The following is a 22,098-nucleotide window of genomic DNA, read 5'->3' on the forward strand; positions in this document are numbered from 1 at the left end:
GGTGCTTTCCTCAGTTTCCCTATCTGTAACATGAGGAAGACAGCATTACCTCCTTCACAAGGCCATTGAAAGGATGCAATGAGCGTTAGAACAGTGCCTGTATTGGTCAGAGCTCAATAGCAGCTATTAGGACTGGGTGAGATAAGTCATGTACAGAAACAGTGTTAATGACCGGGCACGGTGGCTCACACCTGTGATCCCAGCACTTTGGGAGGCTGAGGTGGGAGGACTGCCAGGAGTTTGAGACTAGGCTGAGTGACATAGCAAGACTCTCTCTACAAAAAAAATTTATAAACTAGCTGGGCATGGTGGTACATGTCTATAGATCCAACTACTTGGAAGGCTGAGTTGGGAGAATTGCCCGAGCCCAGGAATTTGAGGCTGCAGTGAGCTATGACTGTGCCTCCGCACTCTAGCCTGGACAACAGAGACCCACAGGCACCCCATCTTGAAGGAAGGAAGAAGGAAAAAAGAAAAGTCGGGTGTGGTGGCTTATGCCTATAATCCCAGCACTTTGGGAGACTGAGGCAGGCAGATCGCTTGAGGTCAGGAGTTTGAGACCAGCCTGGCCAACATGGTGAATCCCTGTCTCTACTAAAAATACAAAAATTAGCCGGGCGTGGTTGTGGGCACCTGTAGTCCCAGCTTGTAGTCGCAGATACTCAAGGGGCTGAGGCAGGAGAATCGTTTGAACCCAGGAGGCGGAGGTTACAGTGAACCCAGTTTGTGCCACTGCACTCCAGCCTGGGCGATGGAGCGAGACTGTCTCCAAAAAGAATGTTCAACACTCCCAAGCATGCCCCTCGCCTCTTAGCTTAGAGCAGCCAGTGCCCTGATGGCGGTAGACAGCTGCTGACGTATTCCCAGGCACTACAGCACCATAGTTAAGAGCATAGGCCCCAGAAGCAGGTGCCTGGTTCAGTTTTCTGGCTTGTCACATGTCATATGGCAAGTCTTGGGCCAGCCACTTGACTTCTCTGGACCTCTACTTCCTCATCTGTAAAATGGGGGTGGTGATCATCACCATCTCATAGGGTGGCTGAGCAGATTAAAGGAGAACATGTGTTAAGTTTTTAGGATCTTACCAGGCATATATTAGCACTCTCTATTGTGAGGGACCCTGCCCAGCCACACAGGGTGGGCGTTGAAGTTCTTCTCGGAGAGAGTTGCTGGCTGGGCATGATCACATGTGTAGTCCCAGCACTCTAGGAGGCTGAGGTGGGAGGGTTGCCTGAGCCCAGGAGTTCAAGACCAGCCTGGGCAACATGGCAAGACCTTGTCTCTTCTGAAAAAGAGAGATTCCTGGGTGAAAGCAGCTTCCCCATTCTGGGCCTGTTTGTTCACAGGCACTTTGAGGTGAATGATCGGAAGGACCCCCAAGAGACGGCCAAGCTCTTTTCAGTGCCAGACTTTGTAGGTGATGCCTGCAAGGCCATCGCATCCCGGGTGCGGGGGGCCGTGGCCTCTGTCACTTTCGATGACTTCCATAAGAACTCAGCCCGCATCATTCGCACTGCTGTCTTTGGCTTTGAGACCTCAGAAGCCAAAGGCCCCGACGGCATGGCCCTGCCCAGGCCCCGGGACCGGGCTGTCTTCCCCCAAAACGGGCTGGTGGTCAGCAGTGTGGACGTGCAGTCGGTGGAGCCTGTAGATCAGAGAACCCGGGACGCCCTGCAACGCAGCGTCCAGCTGGCCATCGAGATCACCACCAACTCCCAGGAAGCAGCGGCCAAGTGAGTGAGGCTGGGAGCTCGGCTGCCCATAATGCCCATGGTAGGCCACTGCTGGGACCTGGATAACCTGGCATCCCCTATGGACTACCTGCTGCCATCTCTACCCCCAAGGGTCTATTCCCTACCCGACAGATCTGGTGATCCACTTAAAATGTGAATCAGGCTGGGCGCCGTGGCTCATGCCCATAATCACAGCACTGTGAGAGGCTGAGGCAGGAAGATCACTTGAAGCCAGGAGTTTGAGGCTGCAGTGAGCCATGATTGCGCCACTGCACTCCAGCCTGAGCAACAGGCATGGGAGACTGACCCTGTCTCAAAAGGAAAAAAAAAAAAAACACAAAAACACGTATCAGATGCGATTCCTGCAGCCTCTCATCTTGCATGTGATAAAACCCAAACTCTGTCCGGCAGGTCCAGCCGACCTCCCCCAATTTGCCTTCTAGCCTCCACCTTCCATGTTCCTTGCCCCCAGAACTTGTTCCAGCTGACATGTTCCAGCCCCACTGGCTTCCTCTGCTCCTTCAGTGCACAGTTTGGACCCACCTGAAGGCCTTTTGCAATGGCTTTTCCTGCTGCCCAGAAAGCTTCCCCCCACCAGCCCCCAGGCTCCCTTCCAGGCAGGCTCCTCCTAGTTTCAGCCCAAAGATCCCCTCCTTGGGGAACCGTTTTCTTTCTCTCACAGCTGAATAGCAACCTCTTTGCCTGGTCTCTCCCACTTCACTACCTTCAAGATACTTGTCACTGTCTGAAATCCTCCTTGTGTACTTGTTTTTTCCCCCACTCAAGTGGCGTGAAAGCAGGGACTATGGTCATGCCTGCATTTGTCGGGCCCAGAATGACACTGGCGTGTGACGCATATACCATTCTGGGTTGAGTTGCGCATCGGGTGCCTTCTAGGGGCCGGGGTCTGTCCCGGGCACCGGTTTCGTTGGTGGTCTCTGCCCTTGGCGCTCCTGTTCCTGCTCCAGCCCCATGCCAGCCTCTCACCTGCACTCCGTCTCCTCCAGGCACGAGGCTCAGAGACTGGAGCAGGAAGCCCGCGGCCGGCTTGAGCGGCAGAAGATCCTGGACCAGTCAGAAGCTGAGAAAGCTCGCAAGGAACTCTTGGAGCTGGAGGCTCTGAGGTGGGTTGAAAACTAGAGGAGGAGACTGGCAGGGGCTGAGGGTCTTGGGACGGCAGCCAGTGGGGGCAGCAGGCCAGGGTTGGGGGGTGTGGATGAGATAGTGCACAGCTACAGCGTAAGTCAAGGCCATGGGGGGACTGGGCTGTCTCCTGGGTCTTACCTGACTCTGCCTTCTCTCCAGCATGGCCGTGGAGAGCACCGGGACTGCCAAGGCGGAGGCCGAGTCCCGTGCAGAGGCAGCCCGGATTGAGGGAGAAGGGTCTGTGCTGCAGGCCAAGCTGAAAGCACAGGCCTTGGCCATCGAGACGGTGAGTAGGAGGAGGCATCAAGAAGGAGGTGGCCTTGAGACCTGGAAAAGACCCATTCCCTACAGTCCCTGAGACTGTATAGGACACCAGGTCCCCCAGCATCCTATCCAAGTACTTTGTATTTGACAAAGTCCTTTGCCTTATAGGATTCATTGACTCCATTGCTGGAAGGTAAGGATTAGAACACCCATTTTGCAGCTGGGCGCTCATGCACTGTCCACCTTGGCACAAGCACTGCGTGTGCTTCATACGCATGATCTTATTTAATGCTCGAAATCCCATTAAGAGGCCGGGTGCTCACGCCTGTAATCCCAGCACTTTGGGAGGCCGAGGTGGGTGGATCACCTGAGGTTAGGAGTTCAAGACCAGCCTGACCAATATGGTGAAACCCCATCTCTACTAAAAATACAAAAAATTAGCTGGGTGTGGTGGCATGCACCTGTAATCCCAGCTACTCAGTAGTCTGAGGCAGGAGAATCGCTTGAACCCAGGAGGTGGAGGTTGCATATTGCTGATGTTGTGCCACTACACTCCAGCCTGGGCAACAAGAGCAAAACTCCACCTCAAAAATAAGTAAATAAAAATAAATGTAAAAAGAGACCTAGGCCGGGCGCGATGGCTCAAGCCTGTAATCCCAGCACTTTGGGAGGCCGAGATGGACGGATCACGAGGTCAGAAGATCGAGACCATCCTGGCTAACACGGTGAAACCCCGTCTTTACTAAAAGAAATACAAAAAACTAGCCGGGCGTGGTGGCGGGCGCCTGTAGTCCCAGCTACTCGGGAGGCTGATGCAGGAGAATGGCGTGAACCCGGGAGGCGGAGCTTGCAGTGAGCTGAGATCCGGCCACTGCACTCCAGCCTGGGCGACAGAGCGAGACTCTGTCTCAAAAAAAAAAAAAAAAAGAGAGACCTAGTGTGGTGCCTCATGCCTGTAACCCCAGGATCATTTGAGGACAGGTTGAGACCAATTCAAGACCAGTCTGGGCAACATAGCAAGACCTCATCTCTACAAAAACAAAATTTAATTGGTTGGGTGTGGTGGCATGTTCCTGTAGTCCCAGCTACCCAGGAGGCTGAGGCAGGAGGATCCTTTGAGCCAGGAGTTCAAGGCTGCAGTGAGTCCTGATCTGCATTCCAGCCTGGGTCAAAATATAATGCTGGATTTTTCCCCTTCCAGGAGGCTGAGCTCCAGCGGGTCCAGAAGGTCCGAGAGCTGGAACTGGTCTATGCCCGGGCCCAGCTGGAGCTGGAGGTGAGCAAGGCTCAGCAGCTGGCTGAGGTGGAGGTGAAGAAGTTCAAGCAGATGACAGAGGCCATAGGCCCCAGCACCATCAGGGACCTTGCTGTGGCTGGGCCTGAGATGCAGGTGAGAGTTGGGGAAGGCGTGTTGGTTTCAGGACCAACCTTGGAACCAGGAAGGCAGAGCCAAGGCGGAAAACACAACATCTGGAAAGATGGTGGGGAATGGAGGGGGTGAGTGACCTGTCCCTGCATCACGGGTCATTCACACAGTGTCACGCTGCATCAACATCAGGCACTTTACTAGACCCAGCAGTGAGCCAGAGCTTGGAGGAGACAGGAAATGGATGGGACACCAGTCTGCGACAAGCGTTTCCAAGGCAGTCAAGCAGGGTGGTCAAATGCAGGGGAGGTGACCCTTCAAATCAGCTGACTTAAGGAGGGTCACTTTGAAGTGGGCAGGGTTTGACACCCATCTAAACTTCCTCCTGTTCTCGCCTTCCAGGTGAAACTGCTCCAGTCCCTGGGCCTGAAATCAACCCTCATCACCGATGGCTCCACTCCCATCAACCTCTTCAGCACGGCCTTTGGGCTGCTGGGGATGGGGCCCGAGGGTCAGCCCCTGGGCAGAAGGGTGGCCAGTGGGCCCAGCCCCAGGGAGGGGATGTCCCCCGAGCCTGCTCAGGCCCCTCAAGCTCCTGGAGACAACCACGTGGTGCCTGTACTGCGCTAACCCCTGATTAATACAATGGACGTTTCTGGGCATTTAAAATTTCAATGCTTTTCTCTTGTCTGATATTGGTTGGGATCACCAGAGAGCTTAATGGTGGGGAGGGGAGGTGCTCCTGGCATCTTTTTTTTTTTTCGAGGTGGAGTCTTGCTCTGTCACCCAGGCTGGAGTGCAATGGTGCCATCTCTTTTCACTGCAACCTCCGCCTCCCAGGTTCAAGTGATTCTCCTGCCTCAGCCTCCTGAGTAGCTGGGATTACAGGCACGTGCCACCATGCCTGGCTAATTTTTGTACTTTTTAGTAGAGACGGGGTTTCACCATGTTGGGCCAGGCTGGTCTCGGACTCCCAACCTCAGGCGATCTACGTGCCTTGGCCTCCCAAAGTGCTGGGATTACAGGTGTGAGCCACCGTGCCCGGCCGACATCTTTAGATAGTTACAGGAGACTGTTCTCCATAAAGGGGAGAGGACCCCAAGGCAGGGGGAGGATGAGCTGGAAGTCATCCAGTAGGAATGTGGCCCCAAAGCTTTGTGCACGGAGTGGCTGCCGGCTTCCTAGAGCCCAGATAGGGGCGATGATACCACGGGTAGGGCCACGGGGCCCACACTGGCAACATCTCACCACTGGTTCTCCAGGAGCCCAGCTGCCCTGTAGCTCTCAGCGTCTAACCCTTCAGCTGTGGCAGATGCAGCCCAGCTTCCCATCGGGGAGGCGCTCTCCGGCGCCACCTGCTGGTAGTGCCCGCAGCGCCATCGGACGTGCCAGGCTTGTACCAGGTGCTGTGCACTTGTCCCTTCCCAGGTCGGGGTGTCAGGTTGGGGAGGAGGACCCTGCCTAGGGCAGTAGAAATTGGGCATCTCCTTGAGCTTCTGGTCTGGGCTCTTTGGGAGCACTGAAGAGGGGTTGCCCTTATCCTACCCTCTCCCCCACAACCAGTAAGGGGTCCTCATTTGAGAGAAGGATCCAGGTGTAGTCAGCCTGGGTGCACCAGTCCTTTGGGGCCAGGTAGAGTTGTAGGTGACAGGCCCGCCCCGTCTCTGCCGAGGAAATAAAAAGATTCTAGGAACTGAGTGTGGGAGCTTAGGCCTGTAACCCCAGCACCTTGGGAGGCCAAGGAACAAGGATCACTTGAGACTAGGAGTTCAAGACCAGCCTGGGCAACATAGCAAGACCCCCATCTCTACAAAAAAAAAAAAGCCAGATATTGTGGCATGCATCTGTGTTCCCAGCTACTTGGGAGGCTAAGGTGAGAAGATTGCCTGAGCCCAGAAGTTGGAGGCCACAGTGAGCTATGATCATACCACTGCGCTCCAGCCTGGGTGACAGAGGGAGACCCTGTCTCTATAAAAACCCCCTAAAAGCCTCCCTAACTCCCTCATCTTTCCCTTCCTGTAATATTTAGTGGAAAAAGCCCTGTCCCCACTGAACTCACCTCCCTCCCTCTCTGCCCTGCCCCTGACCAGCTGCACGTTGCTGGAGGAGGAACACCCCGCGGAGCTGACTGATCTTATTTTAAGCTCATGGGAACAAATATTGAGGGAGGTGCAGCTCCTCTGACTGTGCTGCTCTGTCTTGTGTGCGATCCGCTTCGAGACAACCATTCACACCACCTCTCCTCTCAGCCACCTACACCCCCTGCCCACTTTCTCTCACCTCTTTGAGAAAATAGAAGCAAATTGGGTAGGAAGGCCCTTTCCAGCAACAAACCTAACAAACTGTTGGCATCTGTACTCTGTCCTCCCTCCTGTTCCCACACTGGGTTCCTCTCCTTGGGCTCTAGGAGGGAGGGCTGCATTCCTTCCCTGATTGCCGTCCTCTCCTGTGCTGTCAATTTTTTTTTTTTTTTTTTTTTTTTTGAGACTGAGTCTCGCTCTGTCGCCTAGGTTGGAGTGCAGTGGCGTGATCTCAGCTCACTGCAACCTCTGCCTCATGGATTCAAGTGATTCTCCTGCCTCGGCCTCCCGAGTCGCTGACGCGACAGTCATGCACCACCATGCCCTGCTAATTTTTGTATTTTTAGTAGATGTGAGGTTTTGCCATGTTGTCCAGACTGGTCATGAACTCCTGACCTCAAGTGATCCACCTGCCTCGGCCTCCCAAAGGGCTGGGATAACAGGTGTGAGCCACCGCACCCAGCTGATATGCCAACAATTTCTTCTCTCCTGCATCATCGTCATCAGGATATAGACATGTCTACTCTGTCCATATAAAACAACTCCCTTAACCCTATGAGCCCGTCTACTTCCCACCTCTCCTTTTTCCATAACAGCTAAATTTTTCCAGAGTTCTCTGTGGTCTCACTTTACATTCTTCATCTCTCATCTCTTCAAACCACTCCAGATAGGGCCAGGTATGGTGGCTCACGCCTGTAATCCCAACACATCGTAAGACCCTGTCTCTACTAAAAATACAAAAATTAGCCAGGTGTGGTGGTGGGTGCCTGTAATCCCAGCTACTTGGCAGTTTGATGGAGGAGAATCCCTTGAACCCAGGAGGTGGGGGTTGTAGTGAGCGAGATTGCGCCATTGTACTCCAGCCTGGGCAACAAAAGCAAAACTCCAACTCAAAAAAACAAAAACACCCCAGGTAGCTCCTGTTTCTGCCCCTTATGTTACGGAAACTGCTCTATTCAGTGTCACCAGTAATGTCCCGTTGCTAAATCCAGTAGTTGACCAGTCACTTGGCACAGTTGGCCATTCCTCCCATGCTGAGCTTTCTTGATGTCACCTGTTCTAGTTTTCTTTCTCGCTTCTCTCAGCCTCTGATTTGTGGGTTCCCTGAGGCCCGCTTCTCATGCCGACATTCTTGTCCAGTCGCATGACCTTAGATGGTCTCTATACCACTGACCTCCGAATCCATTACTCCAGCTCTGACCTCACCTAAGAGCTCTGGACTCATTTCCAATCCATGCCTTGATGTCTCCACGTGGACCTCAGTTGGTGATCAGGCTTTGGCTCTCCCCAGTGAAATGGGGAGACAACATCCCCATTCCGGGGAATGGGCGAACGACATCACATGCCCACTCTTCCCTCTTCCGTATAAATGGGTGACCAACAATGTTCCAAGTGGAGGCTGCTCCAACTGCCTGGGTCCCAGGGAGAAAATGGTGTGAGGCGCAGCCACGGCTGACCTGCAACAGACATGTGGCAAGAGTGAGAAATGTTTGCTGTATTAAGCAACTGAGACTTGGGGGGTTTTGTTACCACAGCATAACCTAGCCTATCCTGACTACTTCGTGTACCTCACAGGATTGTAAGATCCCATAGGTCACAGGGGAAACTGCTCTAAATTGTATGCACGGGGCTGGGTGTGGTGGCTCATGCCTGTTATCCCAGCACTTTGGGAGGCCGAAGCAGATGGATTACCTGAGGTTGGGAGTTCAAGACCAGCCGGCCAATATGGCAAAACCCTGTCTCTACTAAATATGCAAAAAAAAAAAAAAAAAAAAAAAAAAAAACTAGGCTTGGTGGCACATGTCTGTAATTCCAGCTACTCAGGAGGCTGAGGCAGGAGAATCGTTTGAACCTGGGAGATAGAGGCTGCAGTCTGCCGAGATCACACCACTGCACTCCAGCCTGGGAGAGGGCAAAACTCCATCTCAAAAAAAAATGATATGCATGAAGAGGGGCCCAGCACAGGCCATAGAGTGGGGAAGACGGGACTTGCTGGAAATACAGTGAGCCTCTCTCAAAAAATATATATATATTTTAGATTATTATTATTATTTTTATTTTTTTTTTTTTTTGAGACAGAGTCTCCCTCTGTCCCCCAGGCTGGAGTGCAGTGGCCAGATCTCAGCTCACTGCAAGCTCTGCCTCCCGGGTTTACGCCATTCTCCTGCCTCAGCCTCCCGAGTAGCTGGGACTACAGGCGCCCGCCACCTCGCCCGGCTAGTTTTTTGTATTTTTTAGTAGAGACGGGGTTTCACCATGTTAGCCAGGATGGTCTCGATCTCCTGACCTTGTGATCCGCCCGTCTCGGCCTCCCAAAGTGCTGGGATTACCGGCTTGAGCCACCGCGCCCGGCCTAGATTAATTTTTTTGTTTGTTTTGTTTGTTTTGAGACGGAGTCTCGCTGTGTCACCCAGGCTGGAGTGCAGTGGCCAGATCTCAGCTCACTGCAAGCTCCGCCTCCCGGGTTCACGCCATTCTCCTGCCTCAGCCTCCCGAGTAGCTGGGACTACAGGCGCCCGCCACCTCGCCCGGCTAGTTTTTTGTATTTTTTAGTAGAGACGGTGTTTCACCGTGTTAGCCAGGATGGTCTCGATCTCCTGACCTTGTGATCCGCCCGTCTCGGCCTCCCAAAGTGCTGGGATTACGGGCTTGAGCCACCGCGCCCGGCCTAGATTAATTTTTTTGTTTGTTTTGTTTGTTTTGAGACGGAGTCTCGCTGTGTCACCCAGGCTGGAGTGCAGTGGCCAGATCTCAGCTCACTGCAAGCTCCGCCTCCCGGGTTCACGCCATTCTCCTGCCTCAGCCTCCCGAGTAGCTGGGACTACAGGCGCCCGCCACCTCGCCCGGCTAGTTTTTTGTATTTTTTAGTAGAGACGGTGTTTCACCGTGTTAGCCAGGATGGTCTCGATCTCCTGACCTCGTGATCCGCCCACCTCGGCCTCCCAAAGTGCTGGGATTACAGGCTTGAGCCACCGCGCCCGGCCTAGATTAATTTTTTAACTTTAAATTTTTTAAATTAAATTATTAGACTTAATCTCTTTTTTTTTTTTTTTTTTTTTTGAGACAGGGTTTTGCTCTGGTATGGTGGCTAAATATTTTGAATTTCATCCTAGGGGCTTGGGGTGGCCCGAAGCAACCTGTTTTCTGAAAGAAGCCTAAAATATATATTGAATTTTTTTTTCCTTTTTTTTTTTTAAGAGTCTTGCTTTGTCACCCAGGCTGGAGTGCAGTGATATAATCTCGGCTCACTGCAACCTCTGCCTCCCAGGTTCAAGCCATTCTCCCACCTCAGCCTCCTGAGTAGCGGGGATTACGGCATTTGCCACCATACCTGGCTACTTTTTGTATTTTTTGGTTTTTTTTTGTTTTTTTTTGAGACAGTTTTGCTACTGTTGCCTAGGCTGGAGTGCAATGGCACAATCTTGGCTCACTTCAACCTCTGCCTCCTGGGTTCAAGTGATTCTCCTGCCTCAGCCTCCCAAGTAGCTGGAATTACAGGTGCCTGCCACCAAACCCAGCTAATTTTTGTATTTTTAGTAGAGATGAGGTTTCACCATGTTGGCCAGGCTGGTTTCAAACTCCTGACCTCAGGTGATCCGCCCACCTCGGCCTCCCAAAGTGCTGGGATTATAGGCATGAGCCACAGTGCCTGGCCCTAGTTTTTTATACCTTAAAAATTGGGCCCATAAAAAGTTTTTTTTTAGATTAAATTAGCCAGGTATGGTGGCATGTGCCTGTAGTCCCAGTTACTCAGGAGGCTGAAGCAGGAGGATCACTTGAACTCAGGAATTTGAGGCTGCAGTGAGCTATGACAGCACCGTTGGACTCCAGCCTGGGCAACAGAGTGAGACCCTGTCTCAAAAAACATACATACATAGAGAACAGTGTGATCTCTGATGAAGTTCAACACAGCCTGTTTTTGTCTAGCACTAGAACAAATGACTTTTCTTTGGTTGAATACCAAAGTAATTGATGTGTGGAAGGACCCTTTTTTTTTTTTTTTTTTTTTTTTTTTTGAGACGGAGTCTCGCTCTGTCGCCCAGGCTGGAGTGCAGTGGCGCGATCTCGGCTCACTGCAAGCTCCGCTCCCCCGGGTTCACGCCATTCTCCTGCCTCAGCCTCCCGAGTAGCTGGGACTACAGGCGCCGCCACCTCGCCCGGCTAATTTTCTTGTATTTTTAGTAGAGACGGGGTTTCACCGTGTTAGCCAGGATGGTCTTGATCTCCTGACCTCATGATCCGCCCGTCTCGGCCTCCCAAAGTGCTGGGATTACAGGCTTGAGCCACCGCGCCCGGCCATGAAGGACCCTTTTTATAAGAAAAATCTGTATCTTTCAACAGGAAACACATTCAGCATGGTAAGATGTTGTTTACCAAATCAGTTGCCTCTTCCTCTTAGACCCATAACTAATCTGTGTCCCAGCTTCCCTTGTCCTTAGACGCTGCTGCGTGATCGAGTTGTAGCCAATGGAATGGAATTGGAAGTAACAAGTGCTAATTTCCTGTCTTTCCATAATAACTTGGCTCCTGCAACCTCCAGGCACATCATCTGCCTACGTGATGCAAACAAGCTGGGCAGTCCCAGGAGCCACGTGTTGAAAATGGCAGAACCACAGAACAGGAGATGCCCAAATCCCTGAATCACAACTTGCAGGAGAGCTGTCTCCCGGTCGGCAGCATCTGATTAAGATTTAATATGAGTTAGAAATAGTGTTCTTTTTTTTTGTTTTTGAGATGGAGTCTCGCTCTGCCACCAGACTGGAGTGCAGTGGCACGATCTCGGCTCACTGCAACCTCCGCCTCCCGGGTTCAAATGATTCTCCTGCCTCAGCCTCCCAAGTAGCTGGGACTACAGGCATGCACCACCACACCCAGCTAATTTTTGTATTTTTGGTAGAGATGAGGTTTCACCATGTTGGCCAGGCTGGTCTTGAACACCTGAGCTCAGGTGATCCCCCGCCTCGGCCTCCCAAAGTGCTGGGATTATAGGTGTGAGCCACCACACCCAGCCAACTTTTTAACTTTTTTGTAGCGATGGGGACTTGCTATGTTGCCCAGGCTAGTCTCAAGTTCCTGACCTCAAGTGATCCTCCTGTTTCGGCCTCCCAAAGTGCTGGGATTACAGGCGTGTGCCACCACACCCAGTCTAGAAATAAACTATCACGTTTGAGGCACTACACATCTTGAAGTTTGTTACAGTAGCTAGGGTTATTTTTAATCACAGAAGGAGAGCCTTGAGGACTGAAGACTGCCTAGAGGAACAGCAGATGTACGGGTACCGATCTCCTGCCCTCAGAGTCGGAGTCATTGAGTCATTGAGTGGAACAAACAAATGAAACTTCTTTCATAGTGGCGTGGTGATCATTCATTTATTCTGAAGGCATATAGCTAAATTCCAGAAGGCTATTACTGCACATATAATTGACTCCACTGTGTTCCCTAGATCAAATATAGAGACTTCAGGGTCCAGGTCAGCTCAGCTTTTCCCCACTCCCCACCTCCAGATCAAGGGCTCTGCAGGTTCCTCCTGAGCCCAGGCCAGCCACTAGACATGGAATGCAGGCACCAGACTGACTTCAAGCCATGTCCCTGTAGGCCAAGGGGACTTAAAAGCCCTCCTGTGAGTCTTCAGTGCTACCCTACAAGCCTCAGGATGCTCGGGTGCAGATTCTTTTAGACTGCCATGCTCACACTCTCCTCCCCTACTCTCTTTTTTAAGATCACATATGGCCGGGCGCAGTGGCTTACGCCTACAGTCCCAGCACTTTGGGAGGCTGAGGCGGGTGGATTACCTGAAGTCAGGAGTTCGAGACCAGCCTGACCAACATGGAGAAACCCCCGTCTCTACTAAAAATACTAAATTAGCCGGGCGTGGTGGCGCATGCCTGTAACCTCAGCTACTCAAGAGGCTGAGGCAGGAGAATCGCTTGAACCCCAGGGGCAGAGGTTGCAGTGAGCCAAGATTGCACCACTTCACTCCAGCCTGGGCAAAAGAGTGAAACTCTGTCTCAAAAAAAAAAAAAAAGATCATATATGACCAGGCATGGTGGTTCATACCTATAATTGCAGCACTTTGGGAGGTTGAGGTGGGAGGATCACTTGAGCCCAGGAATTCAAGACCGACCTGAGCAACATAAGGAGACCCCATCTCTACAAAAAATACAAAAATAATTAGCTGGGGGTAGTGGTGCCGCCTGTAGTCCCAGCTACTCAAGAGGCTGAAGCTGGAGGATCACTTGAGCCCAGGAGATGGGTGTTGTGAAGAGCCAAGATGGAGCTACTGCACTGCAACCTGGGCGACAGAGTGAGACCTTGTCTCAAAACAAAACAACTCAGTGTAGCTGGATCTACACAGTCAGTCTTCTGATGTCACTGTAAATGGTTAGAGCCGAGGAGCCCAGGAGCCAGTTAGGGACATTGGAGTCAGGCAGGCCAAGGGCTCTGTGCTGTGGGGCTGAAGAGTGCTCAGAGGACTCACTGTGCTGGAGGAAGAGCCGATAGGAAGGTAAAAGGGCTGCAGGGCAGGCGCGGGGACAGCCCCTGATCCAGTCTCCTACCTGGACTGCACCAGGCCAGGTAGGAGGTACCTCATGAGCTGGAAACGCACCTCAGTTTTTTCTTTTGTTTGTTTTTTGTTTATTTGAGATGGAGACTCATCTGTCGCCAGGCTGGAGTACAGTAGGGCAATCTTGGTTCACTGCAACCTCCACCTCCCGGGTTCAGGCGATTCTCCTGTCTCAGCCTCCAGAGTAGCTGGAATTACATGCACGTGCCACCACGCCCAGGTAATTTTTAGTAGAGATGGCGTTTCACCGTGTTAGCCAGGATGATCTCTATCTCCTGAACTCGTAATCCGCCCGCCTTGGCCTCCCAAAGTGCTGGGATTACAGGCGTGAGCCACTGCACCTGCCACACCTCAGTTTTGTGCAGCAATAGCTTCTTCAAGCACAGGTCTGTCCCTGTCACTGTCCTGCTTTAAGCCCCTCAACGTTCACCCTATACGTGTCCCCCAAAAAGTGCGAGATGATTTACCACAGCACCATTCACAGTGGCAGGACCAGGTTAAACTGATTTTTTTTTTTTTTTTTTTTTTGAGACAGAGTCTCACTCTGTCACCTAGGCTGGAGCTGGAGTGCAATGGTGTGATCTCAGCTCACTATGACCTCTGCCTCCCGGGTTCAAGCGATCCTCCTGCCTCAGCCTCCCAAGTAGCTGGGATTACGGGTGCCTGCCACCACGCCCGGCCTTCTTTTTTTTTTTTTTTTTTTTTTTTTTTTGAGACGGAGTCTCACGCTGTTGCCCAGGCTGGAGTGCAGTGGCGCGATCTCGGCTCACTGCAAGCTCCGCCTCCCGGGTTCCCGCCATTCTCCTGCCTCAGCCTCCTGAGTAGCTGGGACTACAGGCGCCTGCCACCGCGCCCGGCTAATTTTTTGTATTTTTAGTAGAGACGGGGTTTCACTGTGGTCTCGATCTCCTGACCTTGTGATCCGCCCGCCTCGGCCTCCCAAAGTGCTGGGATTACAGGCTTGAGCCACCGCGCCCGGCCTACGCCCGGCCTTCTATGCAGCCGTTCAGAAGCCCGCTGGTGTGAAAGCGCTGTGTACAGTTAAGTGTTCAGGTACAGGCTCTGGAACCAGACTGGCCAGGCTGCCACTTCTCTGGGCCTGTTTCCTCTCTAGGGAATGAGGACAGTAACAGGGCTGTCGTATTGTGTACAACTGTACAATCGTGAGATAAGATAATGCATGCAAATAGCACTTAGAGCAGGGTAGCTTGTGTTAGCAGAACAGGACATACACAAAGTGAGTGTTAAGATATGGAAAGGGGCTGGACACAGTGGCTCACACCTGTAATTCGAGCGCTTTGAGAAGCCAAGGCAGGAGGATCACTTGAGGTCAGGAGTTTGAGACCAGCCTGTACAACACAGTGACACCCCCATCTCTGCAGAAAAAAATAAAAATTAGCCTGACATGGTGGTACATGTCTGCAGTCCCAGCTATTCAGTAGGCTGAGGCAGGACTGCTTGAGCCTGAGAGGTCGAGGCTGCAGTGATACCACTGCACTCCAGCCCAGGTGACATAGAGAGACCCTGTCTCCACAATAAAATTTTAAAGTCCTCTGGGCTCCTAGGCTGCCCCAGCTGGCTTCTGCGTCGCCTCTCACCAGCTCTCCCAGCCCCCAACCCCCAGCACTTAGTGCTCCAGGCCCTGTGATCCAGATCTGTTTCTTTTTTTTTTTTTACCCACCTTGACTGGAGCAGACCAGGTTGGCGGGGATGAGGGGATGCCTGATGCACTGGAAACACACCTGCTTTGTGCACCAATATTATTATTATTATTTTTGAGACGGAGCCTCGCTCTTTGGTTGGGCTGGAGTACAGTGGCATGATCTCGGCTCACTGCAACCTCCACTTCCTGGGTTCAAGCAATCCTCTCACCTCAGCTTCCTGAGTAGCTGGGACTACAGGCGTGTACCACCATACCTGGCTAATTTTTGTATTTTTTTGTAGAGATGGGGTTTCACCATGTTGGCCAGGCTAGTCTTTAACTCCTGACCTCAAATGATCCACCCCTCGGGCTTCCAAAGTTCTGGGATTACAGGTGTGAGCCACTCTGCCCGGCCTAGGTCTGTTCCAATTTCTGATGTCACTGTAAATGGTTAGAATCAAGGAGCCCAGGAGCCAGTCAGGGACGTGGGACCCAGGCGGACCGAGGGCTCTGTGCTCTGGGGCCAGAGAGTGCTCAGAGGACCCACCATGCTGGAAGAAGAGCTGACAGGAAGGAGAAAGAGGTGCAGAGTCCAGGGGCCTCTCTGGTCTCCCTGCCTTCCCATGCCATTCCCTCAGCTAAGAACCAATCTTCTCTGCACTAACCCTCTCCAATCCCTACCAGCCTTCTACATGGGATACCCAGCCCCTTCACCAAACCCTAGATCAGGTCCTAGGTGTCTTCTACTCCCACCCCCAGCGAGCACTTTCATGTGTTGTTGTAGGGGAAGCCAGCTGCCCAGTACCCAGTGAATCCCCTGGGCCTAGCACAGGAATTGAGGCTCAGTACATGTCTGGTAAATTTCCGCTCTCTTGGACACGGGGGCCTCTTGGGCCACTTGGCTAAGCTATTATGCAGATAAAATGAGTAACATCTGCAAAGAACCCCCAGCACAGAGTCTGGCATATGGTACACTAGTTTAAAAACCACAGATGGCAGGGGATAGATGCCCAGAACAATGCCTAGTATAAGAGCCCACAAAAAGAGGGAACAGTGTTTCTCAACATTACTGGAAGAATTCCCCGGCATTCAAATTGCAGGCTTCTGGGCCCATCCCTAGAGCCTCTAACTCTGAAGGTTGGCTGCAGGGTCCAAGAAGTTGCACCTATTTTATTTTTTGAGACATCTTGTTCTGTCATCCAGGCTGGAGTACAGTAGCATGATCATGGCTTACTACAGCCTTGACCTCCCAGGCTCATTCAGTCCTCTCACTGCAGCCTCCCCAGTAGCTGGGACTAAGGCATACACCACCACACTTGGCTAATTTTTGTTTTTGTTTTTTTAGAGACGCAGTCCTGCCATGTGACCCAGGCTGGTCTTGAACTCCTGGGCTCAAGTGATCCTCCCACCTCAGCCTCCCAAAGTGCTAGGATTACAGGCCAGGTGTGAGCCTCCAAGACAGGCCAAAGTTGTTTTTTTGTTTTGTTTTTTTGAGACTGCCTGGCTCTGCCTCCCAGGCTGGAATGGCACTATTATGGATCACTGCAACCTCTCCCTCCTGCCTCCCAGGGTCAAGCCATCCTCGCACCTCAGCCTCCCGAGTAGCTGGGACCACAGGCACATGTCACCACACCCGACTAATTTTTGTATTTTTTGTAGAGATGGGGTTTCACCATATTGGTCAGGCTGGCCTCGAACTCCTGCACTCAAGCAATCCACCCAACCTTGGCCTTCCAAAATGCTGGGATAACAGGCGTGAGCCACCACACCTGGCTTGAATTTGCATTTTAAAGAAATATCCAGCCAGGCTTGGTGGCTCACGCCTGTAATCCCAGCACTTTGGGAGGCTAAGGTGGGAGGATCACTTGAGGTCAGGAGTTTGGGGCTACAGTGAGCACTCCAGCTTGGACAACAGAGTAGGACTCTGTCTCTGGAAAAAAAAAAAAAGAAAGAAAGAAAGAAAGAAAGAAAGAAAAGGAAAGAAAAAAGAGAAATAGAAATATTCCACAGGCAGTCTAAGGACCACACTCTGAGAAACCAACTCACTGACAGACGAATATTTATTAAGCAGCTACTATATGCCAGGTTCAGGTTGGTCTTATTCTAGGGATACAGAAGGGAACAAGAAAAGTTTGTGCCTTCATGGAGTTTACATTCCAGTGAGGGTAGAAAATACCAAGAATATAAATACATGTAGACGGTCAGTGAGATCAAACAAGTGGGGGACACTGCATGAGCGTGGGAGGCAGGAGGGCCTCTCTGTGAGGTCACTGTGGATAGACGGAGAAGCCAGCCAGCAAACTGGAGGAAAAGCACCCAGACGGACGTCCTTCCCTAAGCTCCCTCAACCCAGGCCCTGAGCCAAGAATATCTGAAAGGAAAGCAAGTCAAATAGTGAAGTCCCGCCAGGACCAGGGTAGGCAGGACAGAGAAGCCGGCGACGGGGAAGGCCGTGGACGGTTTCTTCCCTCCCAGGCACGGTGCCCCAGACTTGCTCTAGCTGGGGGCGGAGGTCTGACTCCCCTGCCTTTCGGGAAACGCGGCCCTCACACCATCTCCCTCACTCAACTGTCCCTAGCATCTCGGACCCCAGGGCTGAGCCAGCAGGGCGTGACACTGCCCGGTGCTGGCACCCCAGGAGCACCGCCCGTATGCATGGGGCCTCCCGCGTAACCTCCCTGATTTGAGGCCTGGGTTCTCGGGATCCCAGAGAACGTGACGTCACCAAAGAGAGGCTGACCCCCATCCCAGCAGGTAGAACAACACATGAGGAAGGCGTGAGACTGGGACCTCCTAGCAGCGGGTGGGGAGCTGTGTGGCACAGCAAGACTCCCAGGGCAGGTGGGCAGCCAGGACCCGGGGCTCCTGCGTCACTTCTTCTTGGCGCGGTCTGCTGCGTCTAGGGCAGCCATGTTGCGGGCAGCTGTGATCAGGTGGATGACACTGATGAGCGATTTCAGCAAGGCGATGGGGGCAGTGACCCAGAGGCCCATCCGGAACAGTCCCACGGAGCCAACTGCAGGAAGGCAGCAGGGAAGTTCGGGGCCCGAAGGAGGGGGCCTCCATCTCCCTGGGCAGCCCAGATCCCCCTCCCATCCTCCTGCCCCGCCCCTCATCTCATACCTAAAGGTCCCTCAGAGAAATGGAACAGGTAGAGGAGGCAGTAGAAGAGCTCATTCCCAGCACACAAGGTGAACAGAGCAGGCTGCACACACAGCAAACAGACCACATTAGCAAGAGGCAGGCGTGTGCCACCCCCTGCCCCCCAGCACTAATGAGGGTGCAATCTCAGCAGATTATTATTTTTTTTCTTTTTTAGAGACAGGGTCTCGCTCTGTCATCCAGACTGGAATGCAGTGGTATGATCATAGCACTGCAGCCTCAAAACTCCTGGTCTCAGCCAGGCGCGGTGGCTCATGCCTGTGGTCCCAGCACTTTGGGTGGCTGAGTCAGGCAGATCACCTGAGGTCAGGAGATTGAGACCAGCCTGGCCAACATGGCGAAATCCCTCTCTACTAAAAATACAAAAATTAGCCGAACGTGGTGGCGCATGCCCGTAGTCCTAGTAGTCCTAGACTCCTAGTAGTCCTCAGGAGGCTGAGGCACAAGAATCGCTGGAACCCAGCAGGCAGAGGTTGCACTGAGCCAGTAACGCGCCAATGAACTCCAGCCTGGGTGACAGAGTGAGACTCTTTGTCTCAAAAAAAAAAAAAAACCTTGGTCTCATGCAATCCTTCCACCTTAGCCTCCTAAGTAGAGACTACAGGTGTGCACCACTGTGCCTGGCTAAGCTAATTCAAGGGTTTGTGTGTGTGTGTGTGTGTGTGTGTGTGTGGAAACAGAGTCTCACTTTGTTGCCCAGGCTGGTCTCAAACTCCTGGTCTCAAGCAATCCCCCCACCTCAGCCTCCCAAAGCGCTGAGATTACAGGCATGAGCCACCATGCCCAGCCATTATCTTTTTAAAAATCCTTCCAGAGGCTGCCTGTGTTCCTGAAATCAAGTCCACACTCCAGCCCTGCAAACCTCTCTGGCTTATCTCCCTCTCCTCTTTCAGTTCCTCCTCCTTGCAGGCCTCATTCCCACTTGTTCCCTGGAGTAATTCACACAGGCCTTCCCCACCAATCCTCTTCCTCCACACCTCAGCTTACAGGCCCCTCCTCCTGGAGTGACTGGGCAGGCCCTGCTCTGTGCCCTTGCCTTCTCCTAGTCTAGGACCAGGGTTCAGCCCAGGGCTTCCCACAGCCAAGAGCCTGAGGGGCGGGGTGTGCAGGAAATGCCTACCCTCGAGGTGTAATAGATCCGAAGCACTGGATTCCCGGACAAGTCGATCATCTTGTGACTCTCACTGCCTCGGACCACAGAACTTAGGGAGAAAACAGGGGAACCCATGAGGTTTCATGACCACTACCGTGCATCCGATCCTCATGTTAACACCTATTGTACAGATGGAAAACTGGGCCTGGCTAAGGACCAATATCCTGCCCAAAGCCAGTTACCTATTTCGGGGCAGAGTCAGGATTCAAATACCACATTTGAAAGCTCCTATGCCCCTTCCTATGAGCTGTCACCTATTTGGAATCCTAGAATATCCAGCCAGAAGAGTCCTAAGAATTGCTTAATGCAACTGTAAACATGACTGAAGCTTTAAAGAGAGGCGTGTTTGCCTGGGGTCCTTCTACAAAGCAGAGCTAAAATGGAGCCCTTCCAGGACGCCTAGTGCCATCCCAGACACCCTTCCATCTAAGCTCAGCCCACCCCACTGTAGTGTCTCTAACTGGCCAAGGCCCCCAGCATCGCGGCAGACCTGTGGAGGTGCAGCCAGTGACTGGCCACATCCAAACTCATGCTGAGTTGGAAGAACAGCGTGGCTCGAGGGTACAGCAGGGCCAGGTTGACCAACAGGCACATGGTGGAGCAGCGGTCCGTCAGCATGTCCAGCATGGCCCCAAACCGGGTTCCTGGAAGATTAGGTGGGCAGGGGCTATTATGGCACAGAGACTGCAGGACAGGTGCCCATATTTGGTTTATCACTCTCATGCAGGGTGTAAACGAAGACTGGAAGTGTCCACCTGCCTGGGGAGGAACGCAGGTTGGAAAACAGGCTGTGTGTGAGGTTAGTGGGCAAAGGTCACCATGGCATGAACTGAGAAAGGCATGAGAGTGAAGGGAACAGGGTAGGAGGAGAGGAAAGCTATGTCTGCAGCTCATCAACCCCAGAACCAAGGCTCCAGGGCTAGAAAAAGAGACTTGATGCCTCGGGGGAAGCCTTAGAGTTGGGTCTGAAGAACAGATTAAAAAATTAGTCAACCCTCCAAGAGCCATCACCCGTCCCTCTCCATCGTCCCTCTAAGCATGCCTTCTGGAACCCCAACTACTTATGCAGGGCACACAGTAGGCCTCCAGGAAACACCTGTTGATAGGACTTTTTTTTTTCCCCCCGAGACAGAGTCTTGCTCTGTCGCCCAGGCTGGAGTGTGAGGGCACAATCTCAGCTCACTGCAACCTCCGCCGCCCAGGTTCGAGCAATTCTCCTGCCTTAGCCTCTTGAGTAGCTGGGATTACAGGCACACGTCACCAAGCCAGCTAATTTTTGTATTTTTTGCAGAGACAGGGTTTCACTATGTTGGTCACTCTGGTCTCGAACTTCTGACCTCGTGATCCGCCCGCCTCGGCCTCCCAAGTGCTGGGATTACAGGCGTGAGCCACCGCCCCTGGCCTGAATGGACTTGTGTTCAGAGAGACCTCCAGCAGCGCCATGGCCACGTCATGTCTTGCTAATCCACACCTCTCACAAGCAGTGAGTTCTCAAGAGCTAGCTTAAATCCCTTCTGCTACAAAATCAGGCCATTCTTGCTGGGCGCAGCACTTTGGGAGGAAGGCAGGAGGATCGCTTGAGGCTAGGAGCTGGGGACCAGTCTGGGCGACACTGCAAGACTCAGTCTCTACAAAAATTTAAAAATTAGCCAGGTGTGGTGACACGCGCCTGTAGTCCCAGTTAATCAGGAGGCTGAGGTGGAAGGATTACTTGAGCCCAGGAGATGGGGGCTGCAGTGAGCCATGATCGCACCACTGCACTCCAGCCTGTGACAGAGCGAGACGCTGTCTCAAAAACAAAACACAAAACAAAACAAAAAACCCCAGGCCATCCTATTCTGCTTTTTTCAGAGATGGGAATGACAGCCCTCTGACTCTGAGGTCCTGAGGAGGCAGGGAAGGGAGCAGGGGGTTGTTGGGCCCCAAGGCTGGCTGAGAGGGGTGTCTGTCACCTTGATTAAGAGCGCGAGCAGCGTGTCCATCGAAAGCGTCCAGCAGGCCGCTGAGCAGGTAGAAGGAGGAGGCCGTGAGGGGGCAGCAGGGCATGAAGTAGAAAGAAATGATGGCGAAGACAATCCGGGCATAACCTTGGAACGGGACGCGGGGAAACAGGGCAGGATTAGGGAGCCCGCCAAGGCCCCTCGCCCTCTAGTCCGGCCCGGGGCCGCGGGCAGCACTCACCGATGAGGTTGGGCACGAACAGGAAGATATTTTCGTCTGGCATCGCAGCGCCTCCCTTGCTGCCCCGGGCCTGCTCTGAAGATGCCAGCGCTGTCCCAGCCCCGTCGCGCGGCCTCAGCCTCCGGCCCGGCTCATCGGCCGCACCACCTGCGCCCTGGACCCCGCCGCCCCAACCCGGCCCCAGAGGCTGAATCCCGCAGCCGTCGGGAGCATGGGCCGGCCCCGAGACGCGCAGGGCGCAGGCGGGGCGCGCAGCCCGCCCTTCCTACCCGCAACCCCCTCGCCTCTGCCGGCCCCGCAGGCGCTCCGGGCCTCCAGCTGCGGTCGCCGCTGCTCCAGCTGCGCGTGGCTTTCGGGAACCTCCTCGTCCGCGCCCGCCGTTGCAAAATTGGAGAGAGGAAAAAGTGGCTTAAAAAATAGTTGCGGCCCCTTTAAGGCCTGTTCGCTTCCTTTCCCTTTTCCTCCCTCCGCCCCTCTCCCTTGGCTCGTACCAAGGCGCAGAGGGGGAGAGGGAGGAAAGAACCATTGACGTCGAGCAAAGGCAGAAACGGAAAAGGAAAGAGCAAAAGAGAAAGAGGCCGAATAA

The 22,098-nt window shown here is 53.1% G+C and overlaps 3 protein-coding genes across 4 annotated transcripts in view; 2 read left to right on the forward strand and 1 right to left on the reverse strand.

Moving 5' to 3' along the window:
• MVP (major vault protein) overlaps nt 1–5,184 on the forward strand; it is a 28,213-nt gene extending 23,029 nt beyond the window's left edge. Inside the window, exons 11-15 of the mRNA XM_050773467.1 lie at nt 1,347–1,733; nt 2,741–2,857; nt 3,039–3,165; nt 4,345–4,533; nt 4,912–5,184. Of these exons, the coding sequence (XP_050629424.1) occupies nt 1,347–1,733; nt 2,741–2,857; nt 3,039–3,165; nt 4,345–4,533; nt 4,912–5,139 (1,048 nt within the window). The 3' untranslated portion in view covers nt 5,140–5,184. The remainder of the gene's footprint in view (nt 1–1,346; nt 1,734–2,740; nt 2,858–3,038; nt 3,166–4,344; nt 4,534–4,911) is intronic.
• The window catches only part of TMEM219 (transmembrane protein 219), a 150,774-nt gene that overhangs the window by 22,752 nt on the left and 105,924 nt on the right, over nt 1–22,098 (forward strand). The gene's annotated exons all lie outside the window — the stretch shown is intronic.
• CDIPT (CDP-diacylglycerol--inositol 3-phosphatidyltransferase) lies at nt 17,059–21,761 on the reverse strand. Of its 2 annotated transcripts, XM_050773564.1 has the most exons (6): nt 21,513–21,761; nt 21,284–21,418; nt 19,822–19,975; nt 19,299–19,380; nt 18,140–18,221; nt 17,059–18,032 (listed from the first exon to the last, which is right to left on the reverse strand). In XM_050773564.1, the coding sequence occupies exons 1-6, from the start codon at nt 21,553–21,555 to the stop codon at nt 17,887–17,889; spliced, it is 642 nt and encodes a 213-aa protein (XP_050629521.1). In that variant the 5' UTR covers nt 21,556–21,761; the 3' UTR covers nt 17,059–17,886. The 2 variants fall into 2 exon arrangements, with proteins under 2 accessions (XP_050629521.1, XP_050629520.1); XM_050773563.1 differs by lacking the exons at nt 21,284–21,418; nt 21,513–21,761 and having other exon boundaries at nt 19,822–21,254.

The sequence above is a fragment of the Macaca thibetana genome, chromosome 20 (assembly GCF_024542745.1).
Source record: "Macaca thibetana thibetana isolate TM-01 chromosome 20, ASM2454274v1, whole genome shotgun sequence".
NCBI classification, from domain to species: domain Eukaryota; kingdom Metazoa; phylum Chordata; class Mammalia; order Primates; family Cercopithecidae; genus Macaca; species Macaca thibetana.